General features: G+C 38.6%; 2 protein-coding genes across 15 annotated transcripts in view; one reads left to right on the plus strand and one right to left on the minus strand.

The window, feature by feature from the left end:
• GRIP2 (glutamate receptor interacting protein 2) overlaps positions 1-16,725 on the plus strand; it is a 626,179-nt gene extending 609,454 nt beyond the window's left edge. For all 5 annotated transcript variants that reach the window (XM_070738325.1, XM_070738326.1, XM_070738327.1 and 2 more), the window contains exons 21-24: positions 468-588; positions 5,204-5,440; positions 10,647-10,793; positions 14,355-16,725. In XM_070738325.1, coding sequence (XP_070594426.1) covers positions 468-588; positions 5,204-5,440; positions 10,647-10,793; positions 14,355-14,552 — 703 coding nt within the window. In that variant the 3' untranslated portion in view covers positions 14,553-16,725. The remainder of the gene's footprint in view (positions 1-467; positions 589-5,203; positions 5,441-10,646; positions 10,794-14,354) is intronic.
• Positions 16,726-18,056: 1,331 nt separating this feature from the next.
• SLC6A6 (solute carrier family 6 member 6) overlaps positions 18,057-24,905 on the minus strand; it is a 337,516-nt gene continuing 330,667 nt past the window's right edge. For 9 of the 10 annotated variants that reach the window (XM_070738334.1, XM_070738332.1, XM_070738336.1 and 6 more), the window contains one exon: positions 18,057-23,947. In XM_070738334.1, coding sequence (XP_070594435.1) covers positions 23,807-23,947 — 141 coding nt within the window. In that variant the 3' untranslated portion in view covers positions 18,057-23,806. The remainder of the gene's footprint in view (positions 23,948-24,905) is intronic. The other variant, XM_070738340.1, reaches the window with a different exon arrangement.

The following is a 24,905-nucleotide window of genomic DNA, read 5'->3' on the forward strand; positions in this document are numbered from 1 at the left end:
ACCCTCTGTGTTTTTCTCTCTCTTCTCAGGTGTTCTGTGTCTCAGATCTGAATTCTGTCCCATCCGCCTTTGTACTAACAGTCTCTGAGGCTCCTGGTTTACCCATCATGCATCTCTTTTTTTTCTTTTACTTCTCTATTTCACCAAATAAAAAATAAAACCACAAACCACGTCTTCCTAAACCTACAATCTTCCTACAGGCACTTCTTAATTTACCCTCTTGAACTTGACAGTGCTACTCGAGTTTAATTCTCCCTTTTGAAGGACTTTGGCCCAGTTAGTGAAAAATGCATGGAGGTTCTGTATTTGGACTCTTTTCTTGCCTGAAAAAATTCATGTTGTTTGCTTTTGTATATGAAGACTCTGACAAGTCTCTGCTTTTACTGGCGAGCCACTTGCTGTAGCCTTGAAGCTTCCATCCTGCTCCAGAAGAGTGCTGACAATCTTTGGTTCCTACGTTACAACAGATATCCCACCCGCCAAAATGGCCTTGAGGTGCCACATGAGGATAATTTTTGGCGCGTTTTTGGAGAAGCGTTGGAGGACTTGGAAACGTGCGGCCAATCGGAACTTTTGAGGGAGATTGAGGTAATGAATCTTTGAAAGCGGGCATGCCTAGCACTGCTACCCCTGCTGTGCCTACCACGTTTTCCCCTTTGTGGTTGTGAGTGTCAGTAGCGGGTTCCTACCAGAACAGTCAAGGACGCTGCATTGGTAGTAAAACCTGTGTGCGCAGCTTCGGATGTCCTGTATCCCAGTGTAATTTTGATTCTGTACATGCTCAGGAAGCAAAATCTCACAATGGCAGGCTCATGCGTGAGATTTTGGCGAGTTTTTGGTTTTGTGCATGTGCGGAAGCAAAAAAATTGCCAAAATCTCTGACATGCTTGTCCCCTCGTGAGATTTTGCTTCCTGCACATGCACAGAAGCAAAAACACACTGGGATGCACATGTGTGCCTGCAGGGCACCCAAAGCTGCATGAGCAACACACCAGTAGCAGCAAAAATGAGAATCCGCCCCTGGTGAGCATGTCTTAACCCGTGCTGTAGAGCAGTGAGTCTGCAAACATTTGGACCTCAGGGACCACTAAATTCATAATTTAAAATCCCACAGACCACTAATATGATTTTTTAAAAATATAAATAGTATTTAGTGCAATATAACAAATGCAAATATTTTTTCTGTGCAACACCAAAAAATTTTCGTGGATCACCAGTGGTCCATGGACCATTGGTTGCTGACCACTGATGTAGAGCAGGTTGGTGACCACTGATGTAGAGCAGTAACCCTTGGCAACTTTAAGACTAAAGAACTTCAACTCCCATAAAGGTGGCTGGGGAATTTCTGAGAGTCCTCCAGGCTTAAAGTGCCAAAGTTGTAGAGAGCAAAGAGAAAAGGCAGGGCCAACAAACTTGTACTATCTTTACAGGTAGTACAAGTTTACAATTACAATTATTATGGCACTGAAAAAAGGCGACTTATGACCATTTCCCCCACTTATAGCTATTGCAGCAATCCCCATGGTCAGGTGATTAAAATTCAGACGCTTGGCAATTGACTCAGATTTATGACGGTTGCGGTATCCTGGGGTTTTGTGACCATCTTCTGTGATCTTCTGATAAGCAAACTCAATTCAGAAGCCCGATTCACTTAACCATGTTGCTAACTTAAGAACTGCGGTGATTCCCTTGACAACCATGGCCAGCAAGGTTGAAAAATAGGGCTAAATTAACTGAACAACTGTCTCACTTCGCAACAGACATGTTGGACTCAGTTCTGGTGTATGTCGAGGATTTCCTGTACTCTGTGCAGTGTGACCCAAACAGTTTCGTGTTTCTATTCAAAGTAAGGTCCTGAGTAACTTACTGGGTACACTTGGTTTCTGAGAGTAAAATAGTCCTTCTCACACTTTCTGCTAAAGTGGAACCACTAAATAGATGTTCAGAAAAGGCAGGAATCAGCCAATTAAACCCACATTCCTTCCCAGTGGTTTTTTTGCTTGAAGATCATGGGACCTTTCTGGAACATGGGACCTTTTAAAGATGATAATTAATAATAATAATAATAATAATAATAATAATAATAATAATAACAACAACAACAACAACAACAACAACAACAACAACAAAAACAAAACAAAAACAACAACAGAATTGGAAGGAATCTTGGAGGTTTTCTAGTATAGAAGTCAAATAAATAAATAAATACATACATAAATGCATACCCCTGCTTAGGCAGGAAACCCTGCACTACTTCAGACAAATGGTTATCCAACATCTTCTTAAAATCTTTCAGTGTTGGCACATTCACAACTTCTGGAGGCAAGCTGTTCCACTGGTTAATTGTTCTAACTGTCACGAAATTTCTCCTTAGTTCTAAGTTACTTCGCTCCTTGTTTAGTTTCCACTCAAATGAAATAATGATTATGGGTGCCTTGTGGCTGTCTACGGGTGCATCTTCCTATCCCTTTTATTTTTAAGAGTTTTTTAAAACTAAATTTTGTAAAAAGAAAAGAAAACCATCCCTCCCTCCAAGAGTTGATTTGCTCATTGATTTACTTTCTGCACCACTTGACATACAGTATAAACACAGAAGATTGGGGCCAGATGCCCTCCAGCCTAATGAAATTGCAGTTTGGGAGCTTCGTGGCATTTCCTATTTATACATTTGGGTTTTATATTTCTTGTGTGTGATCACTGTTACATTTAACTCAAGGTGGACTTAACATTTGTAACAGCTCGGAGGATTTACTTGTATTGTCAGTTTCCTGTATATTTAGTGCTCACAATGCTATATTTATTATCACTTGAACACTTCAGTGAACCAGTTTTCAAATGAATCCCTTTTTGCAAATGACTAGCTACAGTCCAGCATGATAAGTAACAGGAACAAAGAACTCTACATTAAAAAAAAGCTTATGTAAACCAAAAACAGTAGACACCAGCACTGATACTGATAGAACTTAACAAAGTTGGAAGGGATCTTGTAAATCATCTAGTCCAATCCTCTGCAATTTCCTACCCTTCATGTTAAGGTTACCATCTCAAGGACTCTGTGTAGGAGTAGAAAAAATGTCCCATAGAGTGACTGCAAGCTGCCATAGAGATAAATCTCTTAATGCAAATTGTGAAGGGTTGTCCTGGAGATTCTCATGGCATCAAAGGAGCTCAGAATAGCGAGAGAATTCCAGGAGACTGTGCTAAACTTTCTTTCTTTCTACGTCAAGATACAAGGGCAGTTGCACCTAGGACCAATGCCATAAAGTTTAAGGGGCAACAGTTAGATCTAAGATCCAAGAAATAAGCAACAAAAATATTTGGTTTATTTCTGCACTTTTAATAATCAATCCCCACTCAGGCACAGAAACATACATTTACCATCCCCTAACCAAACCAGCCAGACTTTGCTGTAGAGTCAAGGAAGATGGTATGCAGCAGGTAGACAACCTGGGTCAAAAGTCTTCAGTTGAAGACTCCATTCTCCCTGCTGTTACCCTCTTCAGCATTTCATACACTATTCATGAACGTTGTCACTGAGTACATGTTTCCTTTTTCGAATTGAATTTGCCGTTCGGTTATTTTCAGACGTGTGCTCATCTAAACCACTTCCTGTTACTTGTTGACCTTAAATTAACTGGGGGTTTTTTCTGTTATTGCTAAGCAATAACTGTGCTAAGCACTACCTCATAGTGACATAGTTTGCTATGACTTTCCTTTGATTCTTTCCTTAGGCTTTAAAAAAAATTATACTAATAAGCAGTGAATGCGAGAAGAACTCAAGATTTAAGCAATGTGTACTTGCTAGCTGGTTGATTGGAGCAGATTGCAGGGGAAGCTGCATATCAGACCAACAGATGGACTGTGGTCTACAGACCACAGATCAAGGGCCACAGATATAAAGAAAGTCAAATAGGTTGTAGAATATAAACTATGTTCCCCAAAATTCAAAATGTCCTTTTATAAGGTCGGTAACAAACAAGGGTTCACTGTTGCTATCAGTACTGGTGCAGTCTGTGTGACTGGCAGGTGTAGGAGCCCGCATGAGATTTGAGTTCTGTGCATGCCAAATCTCATGCAGGAAAGCACACCGGTAGGAACCCAGTACTGGTTGATAGTCAAGCTTGGTATGCCTGGCATAACATTGCCCAGGCAAAATCTGGATTAGCTATCCTTTTTCAACTTAAAAAGATGATTCATGACTTGTTTGGAATGATCAAATTCCTTTTAAGCGCAAAGACAGCTACTTTGCACACAGGGCAACATGACGTCCAATATCTCAGGGGCTTCCACAAAGAAGAAGGAGTCAAACCTTTCTCCAAAGCACCTGAGGTTAAGACAAGAAGCAATGGGTGGAAACTAAACAAGGAGAGAAGCAACCCAAGAACTAAGGAGAAATTTCCTGACAGTTGGAACAATTAATCAGTAGAACAACTTGCCTCCAGAAGTTGGGAATGCTTCAACAATGGAAGTTTTCAAGAAGATGTAGGATAACCATTTGTCTGAAGTGATGTAGGGTTTCCTGCCTAAGTAAGGGGTTGGACTAGAAGACCTCCAAGGTCCCTTCCAATTCTGTTGTTGTTGTTAGGAACACTTCAACACTGTGTGTCTTCAAATACTCTGCTGGTTGTGTTTATCAATGGACATTTCTCGTAGCCGCAGAAGCCCGTGGTGTGGATACATGCCAAATCTTGGACAGAAAACTACCATTCAGTAGCAAACACATCTGAAGCATATTGATCATTGTGTCCTACAATGTTTTGGGATAGCTTTGTTTGCCAATGTATTTTTGCTCCTCTTTTGAAGGAGATATGTAAGTGTTGGCAAAAATGTGAGATTACCTTAGCGGGGCTCTGGATATTTGTTGGAAAAAGGCAGAGAATTTAACATCTGCGGTCCGGAAGGTTTTCATTGTCATATCAACATGATATTCAGAAGATTCCCTTATTTCTTGCAATACCAATAAAGGAGAATATTTGTAGCCCAGGGTTGAAATGAAGGGTCCTTGGTTCTTTCTGAGCTTGCTTATTTTTTTATAGACATTTTATTATCCTAACTAGTAAGAACTGCTGTTTCCTATCAGTTTATATTCTGTGTGGGTGGGGGACGGTCTTAGAGATTCTTCGATTGGAATGTTTTACTATTGTTCTTGCCATGGCTGATCCCATTCTATTGTTTTTCCTTTGTTTGCTTTTGTCTCCTGTAGGCTTCCATCATGGCTGGCAGTGTACATAATCTGAGCCTCGATGGAGGTAAATTGCCCAGGAACTCTGTGAACCAGTCAGGACTGAGCCCGGCAAGGAAAAGCAACCCCAAGAGTTTAGGGGAAGTGCAGGACAACAATAATGTGACCCCTACTAAGAATGACAAGAATTTGGAGATAAAGACAATAAAGGATGAGATCCAAGAAATCATGTCTCCGACTCCTCTTGAGCTGCATAAGGTGCGTGTGCTTGCATATGCGCATGCTGAATAGTGGTTTCGTAGTAAGTTTGGCATCTGGGGGGGAATAATCTCTCATGACCCTTGGATTTTACTTTTAAAAAAACACCAGTTAAAGAAAATACAGTGGTTGCTTCACTGACTGCTTCACTGTGTTTGAGCACCAAATAGTAGGAAGTGGAGCATTCCATTGTACCCGTAGCCTCAAGTGAACTCCTGTGCGGATTTAGCCTCTCCTCCCAATACCTTAGAACAACACTGACTTAGATAGCATCTCAATGAGAAGTGCTAAGGTTAATCCCTTCATCTCTAGAGAAGCTGTGTAAAATCATAAAAAGTCACTACTGACCAAATATAAGCATAAAAGGTAGTAATGGGCTGCTGCCCCCCCCCGGGGGGAGGCACAATGGGGGTAGCAAGTTTATGCACTATTTATTGAATACTTAATAGTTTTTTATTGTCCTTCCTTCTCCTAGTACCTTAGCATGATCCTTAATTACTTTTAAAATAGGAAATAATTAAATAGTATGTTTTTAACCATAATCACTTTAATTATTTTAATCATTATCTAGAACTGAACTTTTATATCAATTAAATAAAATTGAGCTACTTGCCTAATCTATTATCATACTGAACTTTGTGGGTTCAGTACAAAACCTTAAAATGTTACTGTGCTCCTCAACAAATAATGCTGTCTATCATTTGTCCTTTTTGTGAGTATTCAAATAATGTGACTTAATCCACTGAAAAAGAGTCCAAGCACCTATTTGAATACTTATCTTGGTTGGTAAGCCACTCCTACCCAGTCATATGACCTTTAAGCCACCCCCCTGGTTACATGATTGTCAGGTCACTCCCACCTGGTCACATGGCTGGCAAATCACTCCTATGTGGTCACATGACCATCAAGCCACACCCACAAAATAAGCCATGCCCACAGCATGGCAGTACAATTTTTGGCAAGCCCATCACTGATAAAAGGTCACTACTGACCAAGTCTAAGGCAGTCTCCAGTGACAGGAAAAGCAGCTTTTATGTGCCCCTAGTATCAAAAGAATGGAGTTTCCAACTTGCCTGACATAAGAATGTTTAAATGTCTACGAAGATCCTCAGACATTCAGGTCATGGCTGCCCCAAAAGGTGCTTTTTCAAAAGGCAACTTGTCTTCGTTTTTCCTTGAAGATGTTTTGCTTCTCATCCAAACAGTTTCTTCACTTCTTCTCTCAGAAAGAGTGCCCTAACCCTAACCAGATAACTGCAAGGAATATAAATCCTTCCATTCTTCACCATTCAGTTAGAACTGAAGAAACTTCTCAGATGAGGAGCAAAACATCTTCAAGGAAAAACAAAGCCCAATTGCCTTTTGAAAAAGCAAAGGAATGGGACAGGAGAATGTCTACTATGTTTTTCATCATTGTCCAAATATCATTTCATTGCTGGCAGCCAGAGCCTGTGGAGGATTGTTGTACTGGACCCACAATGATATTTTCCTTTTTTTTGTTTTGTTTATCTTTCTGAAAAAACTGAAGTCTCAAAATACAAATTCTGTAGTTATCAGAGATATCTAATGGCATGTAAACCATTAACCTATTGCATGGGAATATTTACTCTGGCGCCAGCCTTTCCCACAAGACTTTTGGTTACTGGAAATACTTCAAGATTTAAGTTAAAAATCAAGCGCTCTATTTACATAGTCAAGGGTTCGTGGGAGAGCAAGCTGAGGCAACCTGTTTTAAACTGAATAACATTCCCTTTCTTATTTACTCTTTCTGTCTTCCTTCTCAAAACTAAAACTAACCATACTCTGTGCAACAAGCAAATTTGTGGTATTTTATTAGTATGGACAGTTATTAAAAAACAATCCTAATCCCCCCCCCCCAATCTTTGCTTTTATTTTACTACCTCAGTGAATAAGTCTCGGTAGACTTTCCAAGATGTGAAATCTGCCTTATATCCAGAGGTGGGCTCTAACTTACCTCACTACTGGTTCAATTCCTTGTGTACCGCCCAGGCGTGGGCGCTCTGCGCATATAAATATGCACAATACTTAAAAAAATATGGATGGGGGGGAGCCAGAAATAAGATGGCAACTGCATGCACAGTGCTTGAAACTTGGCTTTTGCACATGCTGAGGGGAAAAAGTTAAAAAATTATTTTTAAAAAAGATGGCGGCCCCCATGGATTGGCACCGATCAAACCAGGTCTGTGACGTCACCATGACATCACCAAAGGGTCTCTACTAGTAGTTAGGGAGAACCGGTCTGAATTGGGAGGGACCTGCCCCTGCTTATACTACTTTTACAGTCCTCTTAGTTCTCCTGTTGTTTTTCTCAGGGGTAAAAACCCAGCAGGAGTCATTATACAGGTATTGTATTGAGAAATTAAGAAATTCGATAAAATATGGCGCTTTTTTTACAGTAAATGTGGACACTAATCCTGGCATTTTGTTTAGGATCATCAAGCGAAAAGTGTCTGGCTAGATCCTTGAGTCATAGCTCCTTGCTGGACTCAAAGCATCCACAACGAGAGGCTGATCAACCTCCACTAATAATAATAATAATAATAATAATAACAACAACAACAACAACAACAACAACTTATTGGATTTATATGCCGCCCCGAGTCTACAACAATAATAAACACAACATGTTCAATCCAATAATAAAAAACAACTAAAAACCCTTATTATAAAACCAAACATACACACAAACATACCATGCATAACTTGTAATGGCCTAGGGGAAAGGAATATCTCAACTCCCCCATGCCTGGCGGTATAAATGAGTCTTGAGTAGTTTACGAAAGACAGGGAGGGTGGGGGCAGTTCTAATCTCCGTGGGGAGTTGGTTCCAGAGAGCCGGGGCCGCCACAGAGAAGGCTCTTCCCCTGGGGCCCGCCAAACAACATTGTTTAGTCGATGGGACCCGGAGAAGGCCAACTCTGTGGGACCTTATCGGTCGCTGGGATAAACATTCACTGAATAGGAGACCATTGGGTGATTAATTCTACCATCACATCGCTACTACTTTTACCCCTAATGTTCTGTTAGAAATTATCTTCCTACAGCTTGGATCTATTATCAAGGTCTCAACTCTGGTGTGTCCTTCTTTCCTATATTTAAATATTATCATAGCCCTCCAAGTTGGATAAACATTCCCCAATTCCTTCACTCTTCCTTCAAATAATGTTATTCTTAGCCCTCTGATCATTTTCATTACCCTTCAGTTTCTCTGAATCCTTCTTAAATGCTGGGCCCAGGAGAAGACATTGTTGGAGGTGAGATTGGACTAAAGGAGGAGGATAAAGTAGAGCAATTCTCACAATTTGAAAACTGAACTTCTGTAACGTTTAAAATGGAATTTTTCTTTTTGTCAACAACATCACACTGCTGACATTTATTCCATTTTGAATCAATCATTATTCTAGTATTTTTTTTAATGTGCTGTCATTAAGCTAGATATTCTCCATCCTGTTATCTATGCATTTGATTTCTCTTTAGAGTAATGAATGCTGCATTTTTTTCTCTAATTTCATTCTGTTAGTTTTAGCCTCTTCTCTAGCACCAGGTTTGCTCTTGTGCTTTTTCCTACCTTCTAAGGTATTAGCTATCCTACCAAATTGGTGTCATTTGGTAATTTGATAACAACCATTCCCTCTATCTCCAACAATCCGTTCAGAAAAAAATGAAATAAAATACAATAAAATAAAATACATATCCACAGCTCCCTACCTTCCTACAGAGTACTAGACCTAGGAATGAATCCCATTTGACATCAATTTGATTAGAAACAATTAATTATTGAGTCAAGTATCAAAACTTAATCAGTATACAGTGGTACCTCTACCTAAGAACGCCTCTACTTATGAACTTTTCTAGATAAGAACTGTGTATTCAATATTTTTTTGCCTCTTCTCAAGAACCATTTTTCACTTACAAACCTGAGCCTCCAAAACTGTAACTGGAAAAGGCAGGGAGAAGCCTCCATAGGGCCTCTATAGGAATCTCCTGGTAGGAAACAGAGCCTCCAACCTCCCTGTGGTTTTCCCAATCGCACACATTATTTGTTTTTACTTTGATTCCTATGGGAAAAATTGCTTCTTCTCACAAACCTGGTCACGGAACGAATTAAGTTCGTAAATAGAGGTACCACTGTATACTTAAAAGCCAACTGTTCAGTCCACCTAATTCACACTTAGCTAGTTTGCTAATAAAAATGTAATGGATTGCTTTTTCATATGTTCTGCAAAAACTGGTATATACTGTAGTACATCTACATCATTTTCTCAATCTATTTAGAAAACTAATTGATGGGGAAAATGATATAGCAAGATTTGCTCTTGACAATTTGTGTTGACTTCTGATAATTGCTTTTAATTTAACTTAGTCTCTAATAAGTTAACTATGGTAGCTTACTACCAGTGTTTAATCCAATAGCTTGGAAGCAGGTCTTGAATTCTTTTTGTTACAATCTTTTTGTAAACCTCTGACTTCTAAATAAATTCTTGCCTTTGCCTTCCTGAAATTAATTTTAATTGAAGTCTTTGGGAATATACCCCTGATTCAAGAGAAACGTAGCTATTTACTAAATGGAAAAATGGCAACTTTAAGACTGTAATATTTAGGGCTCCCATTAGCATTCCTGATTGCAATATAGATTATTGCAAACTAGGGCATACACAATATTTTTGCTAGACCAATTCTTGAATACAATATAACAAGTTTACAGGACTTATTTACCCGTAATCTGATTTTCCTTCAAGGAAAAGAAAGCAGCAAACCTTGGTAAGGCATCTCGCAGCTCTAATTATTTTTTTAACAAGCTGATTAAATAGTTCAGGTTGAGAAAGAATAAGTTATCCCATGAAGTAAATATCCCTGAAAACTCCAGGGTCTAAAAAAAGAATGGTACTATGGACATTTCATGTTGGCCATGTTGTTGAACGTCTATGAAGATTCTCAAGTTATGGTTGTTCCAAAGGTGCTTTATAAAAAGGCAACTGGACTAAGTTTTCCTTTTCCCCCCTTGAAGACACTTGGATGAGAAGCGAAACATCTTCAAAGAATCACAAAGTCCTTTTGAAAAAGCACCTTTGGGACAATGAAGTTGTTGAATATTTTATGTCATTCTCCCTCTGGTCTAATCTCCCTCTTGTACAGCCAACTTCGTTTTTACCATCATCCCAATTAAAGTTGCCTTTTCCTATAGATGACAGTTTACAAGGATCCTGAAACTGAAGACTTTGGGTTCAGTGTCTCTGATGGCTTGCTAGAAAAGGGTGTCTATGTGAATATGATCCGTCCAGGTGGGCCAGCTGAGCAGTGTGGACTCAAGCCTTACGACAGAGTCCTCCAGGTAATCTAATCACAAAGGATGGGGGAAGAAAAATAGTTTCTTAAAGAGTTGTTAGATGTATATGGTTATCTAAAAGTCTTTGGATATCTGTGGTTATTGCGATAGCCTACCTGAAACATGCTTGCCTTCCCTCTTTTTTCACACTGTAATTTCAACCGTATTTATGTCACTCATTTAAAATTATGTCTGTGTTGTTAAATCTGGCCTTCTGTAGAGATTCTCGGTCATCCAGGTCATGGTTGTCCCAAAGGTGCTTTTTTAGGAGGCAACTGGACTTTTTTTTTCGTTTCCAACCAAGAAGCTTCTTGGATGAGAAGTGAAACATCTTCAAAAAGAAAAGAAAAAAACAAGAAAGTCCAGTTGCCTCCTAAAAAAGCACCTTTGGTGACAAACCTGGACTTCAATTCTAGAGCACTAGAATTCAGCTAAACTTTTGCTCCATAATTCTGTCCCTTCTCTACCACGTCATTATGCTGAGAAAAGCCACTTAGTTGTTTTTAATTTTTTTTTTTTTGCTCGTCATTGTCTTCTTCTCCATCCTTCCTCCCAAAGGACCCCAGTGTAATAAACAAAAAGAAAGAACAAGCAATCTTCAATAAAGGCAATTAGATAAACAAGCAGCCATAAAAGCAAACCGAAATGGAAGTAGGCAATAAAAACATTCCAATTAAAACAAAATTCATGTTAAAAAGCAACAAATCTCTGTGATTTGTCTGGGGGATGGAAGATTGGAAGGACAGATGGCTTTCCCTTCGGGCACAGAAGAAATAAAAAAAACAGCTGGTGAAAGGAGCATGGAAACAAGTTCATGATTGCAGCTAATTTCTTTTCCCCTCTGCTTTAGCCCCAAAGAAAAACTTTCCCTCACCTTGTTGTTTACCAAAGGAAGGAATTTATTTTTAAACCAGCAAGAAGGGGAAAGCACATAAAGGGAGTTAGCCACTTTTCTTTTCTACACTTCTTGATTATTTCAGAAATAAGTTACTGGTAAGTCCTCAACGTATTGCCACAATTGAGCCCAAAATTTATGTTGCTGAGACAATTGTTAAATTAGTTTTGTCCCATTTTATGACTTTTCTTGCCACAGTTTGTAAGTGAATCATTGCAGTTTTTAAGTTAGCGTTTTGATTTATATATCGCTTCACAGCCCTCTCTAAGCGGGTTACAGAGTCATCATATAGCCCCCAACAATCTGGGTCCTCATTTTTTCAACATCATGGAAGGATGAAAGTCTGAGTCTATCTTGAGTGAGAATCAAACTGCTGGCAGATGGCAGAGTTAGCCTGAAATACTGCACTCTAACCACTGCGCTACCACAGTTCTAGTAACATGATAGTTAAATGAATCCGGTTTGACTTTGCTTGTGAGAAGGTCGCAAAAGGGGATCACATGATCCTGGGATGCTGCATCCATCATAAATATGGACCAGTTGCCAAGCATCTGAATTCTGATCATGTGACCATGAGGATGCTGCGTTAGTTGTAAGCGTGAAAACAGTCATAAGTCACTTTTTTCAGTGCTATTCAGTAGCGGGTTCCTACCGGCACGGTTGATGCCATCACACTGTTAGCGAAAATTGAGCTATGCATGCATCTCTGCATCTCCAACATGCGTGCATTTTGCTTCTGCACATGCGCAGGAGATTTTGCTTCTGCACATGTGCAGGAGGCAAAACCTTGTGAGGGGATGCGCACGCTTGCAAAATTTCAACAGAATCGCCAAAATCTCACGCACGCATCCCTTGATGTACAGAAGCAAAATCTTGTACAGGCACATGCACACATGGTGGAGACGCGGACTGCAGGCACAGCGCACCAGGAGTGGCAAAAAGGCCAAGCCTTGTCTGGTGCTATTATATCTTTGAATGGACACTAAATGATCTGTTGTAAACTACCCTGATTCAAAACTTTGCTTAGATAAGATGAAGGAGGCCATTGTTGTCATTTTTCTGCCAGTTAGCCTCTCTCCTTTCCCTGACACCTTTTCCCTACTTGTAGTGAAAAAACATTTCCCATTATTATTTAGTCACTTGGAAGATAGGAAACCCTTTGTCCAGTATCCAGGAATTAAATTTTAAATTGGAAAGTATATTGATCTTCAGTCTGAGACATAGTTCTTTAAAAGCTAGTTCTGCCAACCTCTTTTTTTCCTTAGAAATCTGTTTAGTACGAAATTTAGTTCGAAACAAAAAATGCCATTATTTCCCTTTCAGAAATATTGGTGACAGGGAAAGCCTCTTCCATTAGATACATATTGTCTTCTAATCTGCCTATCCTTATCCATACAGTGGTGGGCAGCACCTGGTGCGCCTAGGTGTGTGGCTCCGGTAGGTCTTGTGCACCCAGGTGCGCAGCTCTGGTAGGTCTGCTTCCGCAAAGAAATAGGCAAAAATCTCCCCAATCTTGTGTGACAAGCGTTCTTGCACAAGCGAGATTCAGGCAAAAAAGCAGCAAAGATTGTCAAAAACTCACTCGCAGGAGGATGCTTGTGCAGGATTTCGGTTGCCGAGCATGCTCAGCAGCCAAATCTCGTGTGAGCAGGCATGCGCAGAGCACACCGTGGATGCCAGCAACTGATGGCCCATCACTGTATCCATAGTATCTCCACTGTTGCTGCTGAATCTAGGCCCAAACCTGCTTCTTGCTGATGGTAGTCTGGTTTTCAGTTTCCCAAGACTCTTCTCTCTTTTGTTTATGCTTTACAATCAAACAGCAGTTCAGGAATCAAAATGGAACATAAGAAAATTTCCGGATGTAGTGATGCAAGTGGCCATAAGAGGGAGCTAGAGATAAAGGCTTATTCTCTTTGTTGTTTCATTCTGATTGACTCTTTGAATTGATAGTGATCTCTGTGTTATGTTCTGTTATTCTATCTGATATTCTGATGTGTTTGTAAGCTGTAATCACTTTGTCGAATATATATGACAAAGGCAAACTGGTAAGAAGGTTATTGTACTTCTAGAGACTGACTGATTTGAACATGTATAACCTGGACTGTTTATTTGGACTGTGCTATTTCTTAAAAGTAAACACTAATATATGCACTTTAACATATCTCTCTGTGTGATGGGATAATTACTCATTTAATTACTCATATGTACTGCAACATCCCGTTTCTATGTGCATGTCCTTGATAACTCAAGAGTTGCTATGCACACATCTTAACAGCAGCCAACATATATACAACAGTTACAATGTCCCAGGTCACAGAGTCACCATTTGTGACCTTCCCAGATGATTTCTGACAATGGGGGAAGCCAGATTTTTTAACAACCATTTCATTAACTTAACAATCACAATGATTTGTTTAATGACTGTGGCAAAAACAACAACAACCAGGATATAAAATTGAATGCAACTTGCTTCACAACCACCTTGCTTAGCAATGGAAACTCCTGTCCCAATTGTGTTAATAAATTGAAGACCACCTGTACGCGACAGGCTACCTTGGCTTCCCGCAAGGTTAATTTTGCAAAGGAAGCAGGTGCTTCATTTTGTCCCCATCTCTCCATAGCTTCCTTCTTTTTCCTCTTCTCTCACCATAGCTTTTCCATTCTTTCAGGTGAATTGCATCCGTACAAGGGACTTTGATTGCTCTCTGGCTGTTCCTCTGATATCGGACGCAGGGAATAAGTTGGACCTTGTAATCAGTCGAAACCCCCTGGCTTTCATTGCCAATACTTGCCTACAGGAGCCAAGCATCTTTCCAGACCAGCAGTCAGTTGGAGGGGAGGTGAAGACAAGCGCACAGACACTCTGAACGAAGGCTAGGTTTGGTGGTCTGCTCTTCTCAAGGTTCTGTTGAGCAAAGGATTTAATGGGTGTCTGTTGTGTGGTGTGTGAGGGTTTTTGGTTTCGATTGTCGTTCATTTGTTTTCTTTTGCACTCGTATTTATGCTTAATCTGCGTAATGTCAGTTGCTGTGAAGAGATGTTTCCTCCCCCCCCCCCCCAACCAATCACATTTTGAAGCTGACACAGCTTGGCTTTGAAGGTTCAAGCCGTGATGGAGTGAACTAGTCAGGGATGGAGCCAGTTGCTAAACAGCAACACCCAGAGTAATTCACCCACAAGAGAACATCCTTACTCATCCTATGAGTGTTTCCACTGCATGGGTAATGGAGCACAAGCTCTCCCAGTTTTCAAGGACTTGGATACACGGTGCTGTTTCTGTTTGTTTTGTTTAATCAAGTGAATCTTAAAATGGATTCCCCCTTTTTGTGTGAAAGACATCCCTACACTTCTTGAGCCCCCCCTTCTCCGGTTCCCCTGCACATTCTCACAGATCACTATCAGGCGTCCCTTTGACACTAAGTGCACATTCTACTTTTGGATTTAATTTCAAAGGCAACCTGTTTATCAAAAAGATGAAGCTCTGACAAATACCTTCCCCATAATTTATTCTTTGGGAGATACCAGGAATACTTTTCACCTTCAAAATCCTTCCTAATTTATTATTTGGGTGGTAGCAGAAATATGTTTTCACCTTTAAAACATTGTCCAGCTTTTTTTATATATATATACTGAGTTTCTTACTCTCCATCCACCATTTATTGAAAGCACTTATTGCATAGCATTGCACAGGGAACAGGAAGCCTCTTGGACCAGATATTTGTTTGAGCACAAACAGAAGCCTGAAATTGTTCCCAGATGTCCTCTCTGTACAGTTATGAGAGGGCAGCTGAACATAAGTCACTTGCATCAACATCTTCTTCCCCTTAACGATCTGTGTGATGGTAGTAGTGGAAGGAAACTCAGTTACTCCGTAGCATGAGACAGTGTCTCTAGATTGATATTGTACCTCCAAGTACATCCTCTGTGGATTGCACCAGTGCAATGTGTACATTTGTTTAATCCCACAATGATGCTTGACACTTTGTTGTAACCTATCAATAGCAGCATCTCTGTATTCTTCTACAATTACCCTTTTTCTTATATGACTTGTAAGCATGAAGCCTTTGTAAACCAGGACTTTGCATCAGCCTCCTGAGTCAAAGCCTCTTGTAGCGCTGCCGTGTGTGATATTCACATTCTTTCAATTATCTGCCTACAGTTAACAATTTCAAAAGAAGCCATGATTTCTTCATTTTAAAAGGGAAAAATGCCAGGATTTGTGGTTTCTCCCTGGCCAGCCCACTAGTGGGTTATGGAACCCCTCTTTATTGTGATTATTTAAGTTGACCTCTGCTTGGGAATTTAGTCCATTGAATGGGATAACTGGCTCCTTTCTTCCTTTCTAATATTTTTAATTTTTATATCAGTTTTTACTCTTTTGATTCATAGCGAGATACCATGTTTTTGTCAAGATTGGAAACACACATTAGATGAGTCCACTGATCCAAGGTGGTTTCTGGTCTGAACCCAGCCCAAGCTGTGAGCATATACTGTATATCTTTTTTTTTTTTTTTTTTTGCTATTTCACAGCATTGCTCTCTCTGTGTGATTTTATCAAGATGTGCATGAGTCTTATTGGGCTGTCTCTAGCTGTAGCCATCCTCTCTTCTCAAAGTATGCAATACCATTGCTGCCATAATCTAGATAATGTGCCATAAAAGAAACAAACAAAAATATTGATGGATGTGTGGAAAATGGGGATTTTATATGCAATATTCTCATAATGGCAGAAGCTCCCTGTGGCTTCAATTAGGTTTTTAATGAAGACTTTTAATAAGGCTTTAAAAAATGGTCCTTGTATCCCTTCCTATGCATTTTGAATGATATAAAAATGAAATGCATTAAATGTGTATTTTTATCCATATATTAGAGTGTATTCCTGTACAAAGTATTTTTATATGCTAATTTTCTTATGTATCTATGAAAGCACAATATTCAAAGAATATTTTAGTCCTGTTTTGGACCTATTTGTAAATCTGTGTATTTAAATGGTATTACAATTCCTTAGATTTTTTTTAAATTAAATAAAAGCAAAATAAATTATAATGTATGTTTTCTTTAGAAACTTATCATAATGACCAATCTATAGGGTTTACATTTGTTTCTACAAAGGTAGCTCTAGCCTTATGATCATTATGAGAGCCAAAGAATTTATAATATAATCAAATGAAACAAGTAAGATATATTGTCTAACTGATAAGGAAATATTTGTAAGATGGCAGTATTGGGCATGTCCTACATTATGCTATTGACATTTTAGAAAAATTGTGCCTGCCTTGTGCCTAACTTGATCATGGTGATGATTCTTACTTTGCTATATGACTTTACATTTACAAATAACTACAGATATGCGTTTATGAAATCACCAGAACTCAAATTTGCTATTGTGTTAATTTTATAGAAACTGTGAGGCTGACAGTAGACACTTGTATACTGAATTCTTACTTCCATTTAATGTTAAAAATTAATGCTTCTAACGTACAGTCCTTTGCCTAACATCTTTGAGCCTTTTTAAGGAAGGCATTATTCAGAGAGTAGCCGTCAAGTGCTACCTATTAAGGCAGGAGAGGACTTTCTCTTGGAGAATTAGACAATGAAATTACCCTTTCCTAATAATACCATGGCCTCCTTCATCTTCCTGGATGAATTTTTATCCATGTGGAAGGACTCCAAGCTGGTCTACTTATTATGGTTCTTCTGTTCACAACTTGATCCGCTTTGTACCAGGAAAAGCTTGGTTAAGCATTCAAGAGTATTTGCTCAAAATGTCTACTTGGTAACCATGGGTGTCTGGGATGGTGGGTGTATGTATGCATGTATGTATGCATGTATATATGTATGTATGCATTTCCTGACTTTATTATTTTTCACAAACAATTCATGGCAGTGAGTTTCATCTGTCATCATTCTTCTATTTCCCATACAACAACCACCTTGTGAAGGAGTTGGGTTGCGACAGAATGACTGACCCAGAGTCACCCAGCTGGCTTTCATGCGTACGGTGGGACTAGAACTCACAGTCGCTTGGTTTTTAGCTTGGTGCCTTCATCACTAGACTAGACTGATAAAATACTAGCAAACATCCTTTGTCCATCTTGAAGGAGAGTGCTTAACCTTGTCCAATACAATTTTTATCTCCCTTTGAGAAAATGTCAAAATATTCCATGTAAGAATGACTTTGACCTTGGACCTCTCAAGTGCTGGTAAGAGGTAGAGAAAATGGCTATTTATTTATTAACTTACCATCTTGCTATATCCTCTGTAATAAATCAGACAGGTACAGCTCAACATAATAAACTAATTTAATACATAAAATTAGTTTAATAAAAATTAAACTAAAGTTTGGGGAGAAAAAAAGCCCACAAGAATGATTTGTTCAGTTTATACATGAAAGAGTTTTATTGTTTATTTGCAATGATTACAAACTCATCTTAGAAAAGCAAAATGACTTTAAAATATCGATACCCATTTCATTTATCTAAAAAGCAAAACGGATAAAACTGCAAAATACAAACATTTACTGTGTACATATACCAAAAAAACACCTAATTTTCAGGGCTGAATACAAGCCAAATTCTTACTCCTATATAAATATTCCTTTCTGGAACAATGATGACAGTTTTAAAAGGCCTTTTTAAAAAAATTATTCTAAAAATTATTTTTAAAAAGAGGATAGTGTCCTCTTAATCCACATAGCTACTCATTAGTAATAAGTGTGGATTTACAGAATTAAAAATGCACACCAACATTTTCAGTAGAAATAAAGATGTCTGCTTTATTTTATAACCATAAAACCTCTGGAGTGGCATTCCTTTCATGATTGCAACAGCACAACTACAGTAAGGACACAAGAACGTTCTATTACAACAGTGAATTTATCAGAGTACTGCACTGACAAGTTGCGGTCCGGTAGGGAGTGAACAATTAGTGAACAATTTCAGGCTACCATTTGATGACTTACAATCCCACTCTCTCCATTCCTAGCAAATGTCACGGCCACTCAAGGTGATTTGGCTACAGTGTCACTGTCTGCCTGTTGCTGTGTAACGCCTGTTGCGAATCATTAGTGGGCCATTTGGGAGCTTGTTAGTCCTCTTTCTACTCCCAAGACAGCTTGTTAACTATACAATCTAGTTCTCGCTCCCAAGGGAGCTTGTTAACTATGCAGTCTAGAACAGGATGTTCAGAAAGACAGTTATTTTAGTACACACAGCTTCTGAAATGACCAGGACTCAGCAATTGTGGGTTAGACATCTTCTGTATGATCCCTGAGCCCAGCCACAAACTGCAAGATTAGGGTTCAAGCCCTAAACACGAGAAAGGAAGTTCCACCGAACATGGTATGGCTTATTTGCAATGTTTAGAATGAGCCTGTAGATCTCTGGAACAAGTATTCTCTTTGGCCAAACCTGCAGAGTGTGTATTTTGAAATTTGCAAATGCCAACTTCTATTGTTTTTAGATAACGTATTGTTTTCCTTTTGCCACATTTTTTGGTGGAAAAATACTGATTCTCTTCCAAATATTTGGATCCAATTGTGTGAAGCTAGGTTTCTGATCTAATTCCACATATAGAAATATATGTCTCCAAAGAACATTACATTCATAAAGTGCATGGCCTTCTTTTCTTTCCCGAAAAGAGCATGCATATTGCATTTTTAGCTTAATTTAGCGTAAATGAAATGCAGATTAGACAGGCTACTATTCCCTTTAAACAGGATACAGAACTAGATATGGGTAGAGGGAATATACTAATGCCAAAGATGGAACTGTAAGAACGTTATATGTGATTGTCTACAATTAAATTTTCCCTGTCAATTGATTAGCATTAAGAGTGAAATCCTCTTTTGGACCACTACCTGCAAAAGCTGTCCTTTAACTTTATCAAGATTACTTAATACTACGTACAAGACTTTGAATACTATATGCAAGACTTTGAATTCTCTCTGTGGTTAGAGTACAGGGGAAATTTAGGGGAGTAGAGAGATTGGTGACTCAACTAGATATCTCATCAAGAGTGTTGAATGGGCTCCTGAAGTTCCTGATTTGCTTTCCAGGGTACATTAAAAAAAAACCTTTTAAAAAAGTTGAGTTTCAATTTTGAATTGATTGTTATAAACATTCAATTAGTGCCTCTGAGGGGATTAGGATTGCTTTTCAGCAGACAATCACTTTTGGTTTATTTTTGGCCTACATCTGTAGCAATTGTGCATATAAAACGTTTGTGGAGTAGGGGTGGCTGTGTTAACTAAAACAAAATCTGGTCTTAGGCTCTCTTAGCTAAAGTAAGCTATGGACACTGTTTTATCTGTTAATTGATTAAGCCAGTTCACATCAAATGACTGAGGATAGCTGACCTGTCAGTCATAAATTTCAATATGTTTCTAGTTTCTCCAAACTTTCCTTTTATAACAATAGTATTTACTTGTTGTCTCAGAAGCAGGTTTCACTTATTATCCTAGTACTTTACTTTTGTGTAAATCCAGGAAGAGTTCATAAACACAAAAGCAAAAAAAATAATTGTTTTTTAAAGAAGCCTGCCAGAATTTTAAGTTTTTCTGCATTAAAAACCACCTGTTTTCCAGTTCTTCCTCTTCCTTCCTCTATGGCCATTCAACAGTTAGTGATGAAATAATTTATTTCCACTAGGTTTTCAGTTGGGCTGATACTTAATTCTGCCTAGCAGGTTTAGTTTTATTATAAAGTACAAATGTCTAAAGACAATATACTGTGAAATTATGAATAAGTTATGCAATAATTTAACCATACTTTCCCTTAGTGCTATAGTTACTTATGAAAATGTTGACAGCTTGAAAGATTGGACTAAGAGAAGGAAACATTTCCAGACATCTAAAGAGCCTGCCTTGGTTGAAATGGCTGGTTACAAACACAGGTATGTCCAAATGCCCATTTAATGCTGCTATAACCTTTTTTTTAAAAAAAACCTTATACACATCTAGAGCAATTTAGAAAACAAGCCATACTTCCATGACAATGAACTGTTGTACTCTAATGCTCCTCCCAATCCCCACCCCCTTTTTTGGGGGAAATACAATGATTTATTTGAATAAACATTAAGAATATCCCCACCCACCCCATATCCAAACCAGTTCACTCACAAGTTAGTCACAATACTGAATATTTAACTTCTTCATTACAAAGAATGGATAGAATAGGCCACACAATTCTACAAAGTGAATTAGAAAAAAAAATCAATCGTTTTGCAGTCATAAATAAGTAGAAAATAAAAATGATTAATATTTTTCCCTGCCCTACCCCCTCCCATCCATTGGCCTTATTTGGCAGAATCTATTCTTAACATTCAGATATAACACATTCTATTATTCACAAGTTTTGCTATGTGAAAATATGATCCTTGAAACAAAAAAATGAAGATTGATGGGCTGAATCCTATGTGATAAAAAAAATGATTAGCCTTTTTTTTTTCCTTGTAAGAGTGCTTCATGACTTCAGGTCATGGCTGGAAAACCTGTTTGCTTTTTTTTAGTTGGAAGGAACTGATTCTGATTGCAGAGTTTAACCTTTAAAATGGATTGCGTGCTATTCTTCTTATTGGCAGATCTATGGTGTAGGACTGATTCTCTGGTTTGTTCTTGAAAAGCATCTTCTCATGCTATGTGCTTTAGGATATTCCCTTGGTTGATATATCTGCTTTTGGTTCAGTGGCTGTTCTTGAAACTAGCAAAATATTGCACTATCTTTGAATATCTTTCATGTAAAATGCACCAGGGAAGTCAAGTGAGAACGAACTGTTAATACTTGCCTTCATCCTAATTTCTTGCTGCTGCAGTCCAATCTGGAATGCAATGGGGTTTGCAATACCATCTTTGGTTTTGCAGGATAAGAAAATAAAGCCAAACACTAGCTTCCTCTTGGCTTCCTTGCTTCTTCTGTAACTAACCTTTTTACTGGCCATTTTTCAGTACAGTAAGAAAATAAACATTTCCAAAGGATTTGCACTCTGGAAGTGTTTACTTGCAGCTCTTGGTAACAAGAAAGCAAAGCATTCTGTCCATGGCCACGTGCATATATACTGCAAGCTCTGTTCCCTCAAATAAAATAAATCACAGACTCCATCCACAAACAAATATTTGCTAAACAAGACACCTGAAGTAACTGTTTTGGTCCTTTATTTACAGTTTAAAACTAACATAACAAGCATGTGCATAATGCATATGCAGTGGCCATAGAGAGCATAAGACACAAACTGATTCTTAACTTCTTTCTTAAAGCATATAGGAATGTTTTCAAATACTGGCTAAGTTCCAGTTTCAACTACAGTATCTTTATTGACAAAGTTATCAGAAATTACAAAGGAAAGGGGTTTTGCTATTTCTGGCTTACAATCCTGCTCAAATTGTGTTTACTACCAATATAAAGCTTAAAGGGGGCATCTTTTCCCCCCAAGATCAATGCCCATATGAAAAAGGATTGAGCCACTACTCAATGAAAGATTGAAAACAAACATAAGCTTTGCAGGATTTGGGGTTAGTTTTCCAGAGGCAAATCCTCATTTTGGAAAAAGTGAGGAACTTAACATACCAAGTATTTTATGCCTCGTTTAGTCTAAAATAAATTTATAGCTTACTTGATCTCCTTGGATTTTCTTGGATCAATGTATATAAATGGTGACAGTTTAAGCCTGTGAATATCAGTCTACTCTTTCTCAACTGCCTTCTTTTATTGCTTACTTGCTGCAGGAGATTCATCAATAGTTTCTAGTCGACTTTTTTCTGCAGGTGGTTTCAACGCTATGCAACTTAGCTGGCTGCTACGATACACGCCCAATATTCCTTTTTTCGCTCTAACAAAGATAAAGTTTGGCAAATTTGTGACTTTAAATATGGTTTGCAGCATCTTTGTAAATGTAGCATTGTATAGTGCATTTTCTGACACTAACTTAATGTTCTAACAAACTCCAGGTCCAAGTGACTTATTTCTCAGGTGCAGACTACAAGAATGGGCTAGTTTTTATATTGTTTGGTTACATGATTACACTATCTAATTTATATTCCCAAAACTGAGGTAACAAAAGGTGACAGATTCAGGCGTACCAGTATTTTACATCAACTCTTAGATAATCTCTCAATCTATGAGAAACTGAACCGTGCTCTATATTTAAGTCTGCATAGAAACTGTCCTTGTTACTGAATGTAGAATCAATTCCTCCAGTGGTGGAAGAAATCATCTACTCTGCCCCCAAAGAATTATCAGTTAAAATGCCTTTCCAATAAAAATGATTCTTCTGGCACCTTCTTAGAGCCTGTTCACAAGCTGCTCACATTATTGCCCTGGTTCCAACCCCAGTTTATATTTATTTATTTATCAAATTTACGTGGCCACCCATCTCACCCTCCCCCCAAAAAATGACTTTGGGTGGCATACAATTGTAGCTACAATATTGCATTTTCCAATTATCACATATATTCCCACATGGCTCACTCACTTAACATAAAATATGTACTCTTCCTTTCATTCTTCCTGTTTCTACCAGAAGAAGATAGTGCCATACCTTTAAAAACTAGTTTCTAAAATGCCAGAGCTTTTTTTTTGAGGGGGGGGTTTGAAAAAAGTCCAGAATAATAAAATTTTGCACTACCCTGTTCCCAACCACATCAACACCCAGAGAAACCTAAAACTTGTATATGTGCACATGTATGCATACATATCAACACAATCCTACATATGTCTACTCAGAAGTAAAGTCCCATTATGTTCATTGAGGCATATTTGCAAGGTAGTATGCATAAGATTGCGCCTGTTGGCAAGAAAAATCAACTTAAAAATGGTAAAAGTAGCCGTATGACTAAACGTTAGTTATATATGCTGTGTGGAAAAACAGAAGATAAAATTCCTGCAGTGTGCCTAATTTGATATGAAAGCTCTGTTTTTAAATAGAGCAGGACAGCCATCTGCTGTGATTTACTTTACAAAATATTAAAAAATAAAAACCAAAACACACAAAAATTTTACTTTTTCTCTATGAGAAATAAAAATAACCCTAGTGCAAATATAAAGCTCTGTAAACCTGGTCCTATGAAAGATTCTATGGTTAGTAAACAGCAGTTTTAAAGCAGGGGTCCTCCTCTCATAGAGAGAGCTCACATTGTTGTCTCCACGATGACATGACTTGGCTTGATCAGTTCTCCATTGGCCAGGCCAGGTGGGCCGAAAGTGGCAGCAGCCTCTGTTTCTTTGTCCCACCGCGTGATCTCACGAGGAGCAGCCATTGCCTTCACCCTCTGGGGAGAAATGTGTACATAGAAATGAAGAAACTTATCACGGCTAAACCTGTACAGTGGTACTTCTATCTAAGAATGCCTAGACTTACAAACTTTTCTAGATAAGAACCGGGTGTTCAAGATTTTTTTGGCTCCTCTCAAGAACCATTTTCCACTTACAAACCCGAGCCTCTGAAACTGTAACCGGAAAAGGCAGAGAGAAGCCTCCATGGGGCCTCTCTTGAAATCTCCTGGGAGGAAACAGGGCCAGGAAAGGCGGGGAGAAGCCTCTGTGGGGCCTCTCTAGGAATCTCCAGAGAGGAAACAGGGCCTCTATCCTCCCTGTGGCTTCCCCAATCACACGCATTATTTGCTTTTACATTGATTCCTAGGGGAAAAATTGCTTCTTCTTACAAACTTTTCTACTTAAGAACCTGGTCACAGAACGAATTAAGTTTATAAGTAGAGGTACCATTGTATTAAGTATTCAGGACGTTATCTATTTTGGATTCAATAGGAAGAGGTACCATATTTTTCGGAGTATAAGATGCACCTTTTCCCTCCCTAAAGCAGGCTGAAAATTTGGGTGCATCTTATACTCCAAATGTAACTGTTTCAAAGCTTCCCCCCCCCCCAACTAACTGCTAACAATCTTCCCAGCTCTTACCGGTTTGCAGACTTTTTTATTGTTGCTCTTTGAAGATGATTTTTTTTCTAGCCCTAAGTCTTTGCAGGCTTTTTTTCATTGTGACCTTCTCCAAATAAGGTTTTTTCCTAGCCCTAACGAGTTCTAACTCATGCCTGCTTGCAGGATTTTTTATTGTTACTCTCTTAAAAGGAGGTTTTTTTAAGCATTAACCAGGGAAAAAATAATGTGCTGAAGCTGACCAGATTTAAGGACGCCAGCCAGTTGAGTACCTGGTAGGCAGATTTTTTTCCCTTATTTTGGTACCCCAAAACTAATGTGCACGTCTTAATA

The sequence above is a fragment of the Erythrolamprus reginae genome, chromosome 2 (genome assembly GCF_031021105.1).
Source record: "Erythrolamprus reginae isolate rEryReg1 chromosome 2, rEryReg1.hap1, whole genome shotgun sequence".
In the NCBI taxonomy this organism is placed as follows: domain Eukaryota; kingdom Metazoa; phylum Chordata; class Lepidosauria; order Squamata; family Dipsadidae; genus Erythrolamprus; species Erythrolamprus reginae.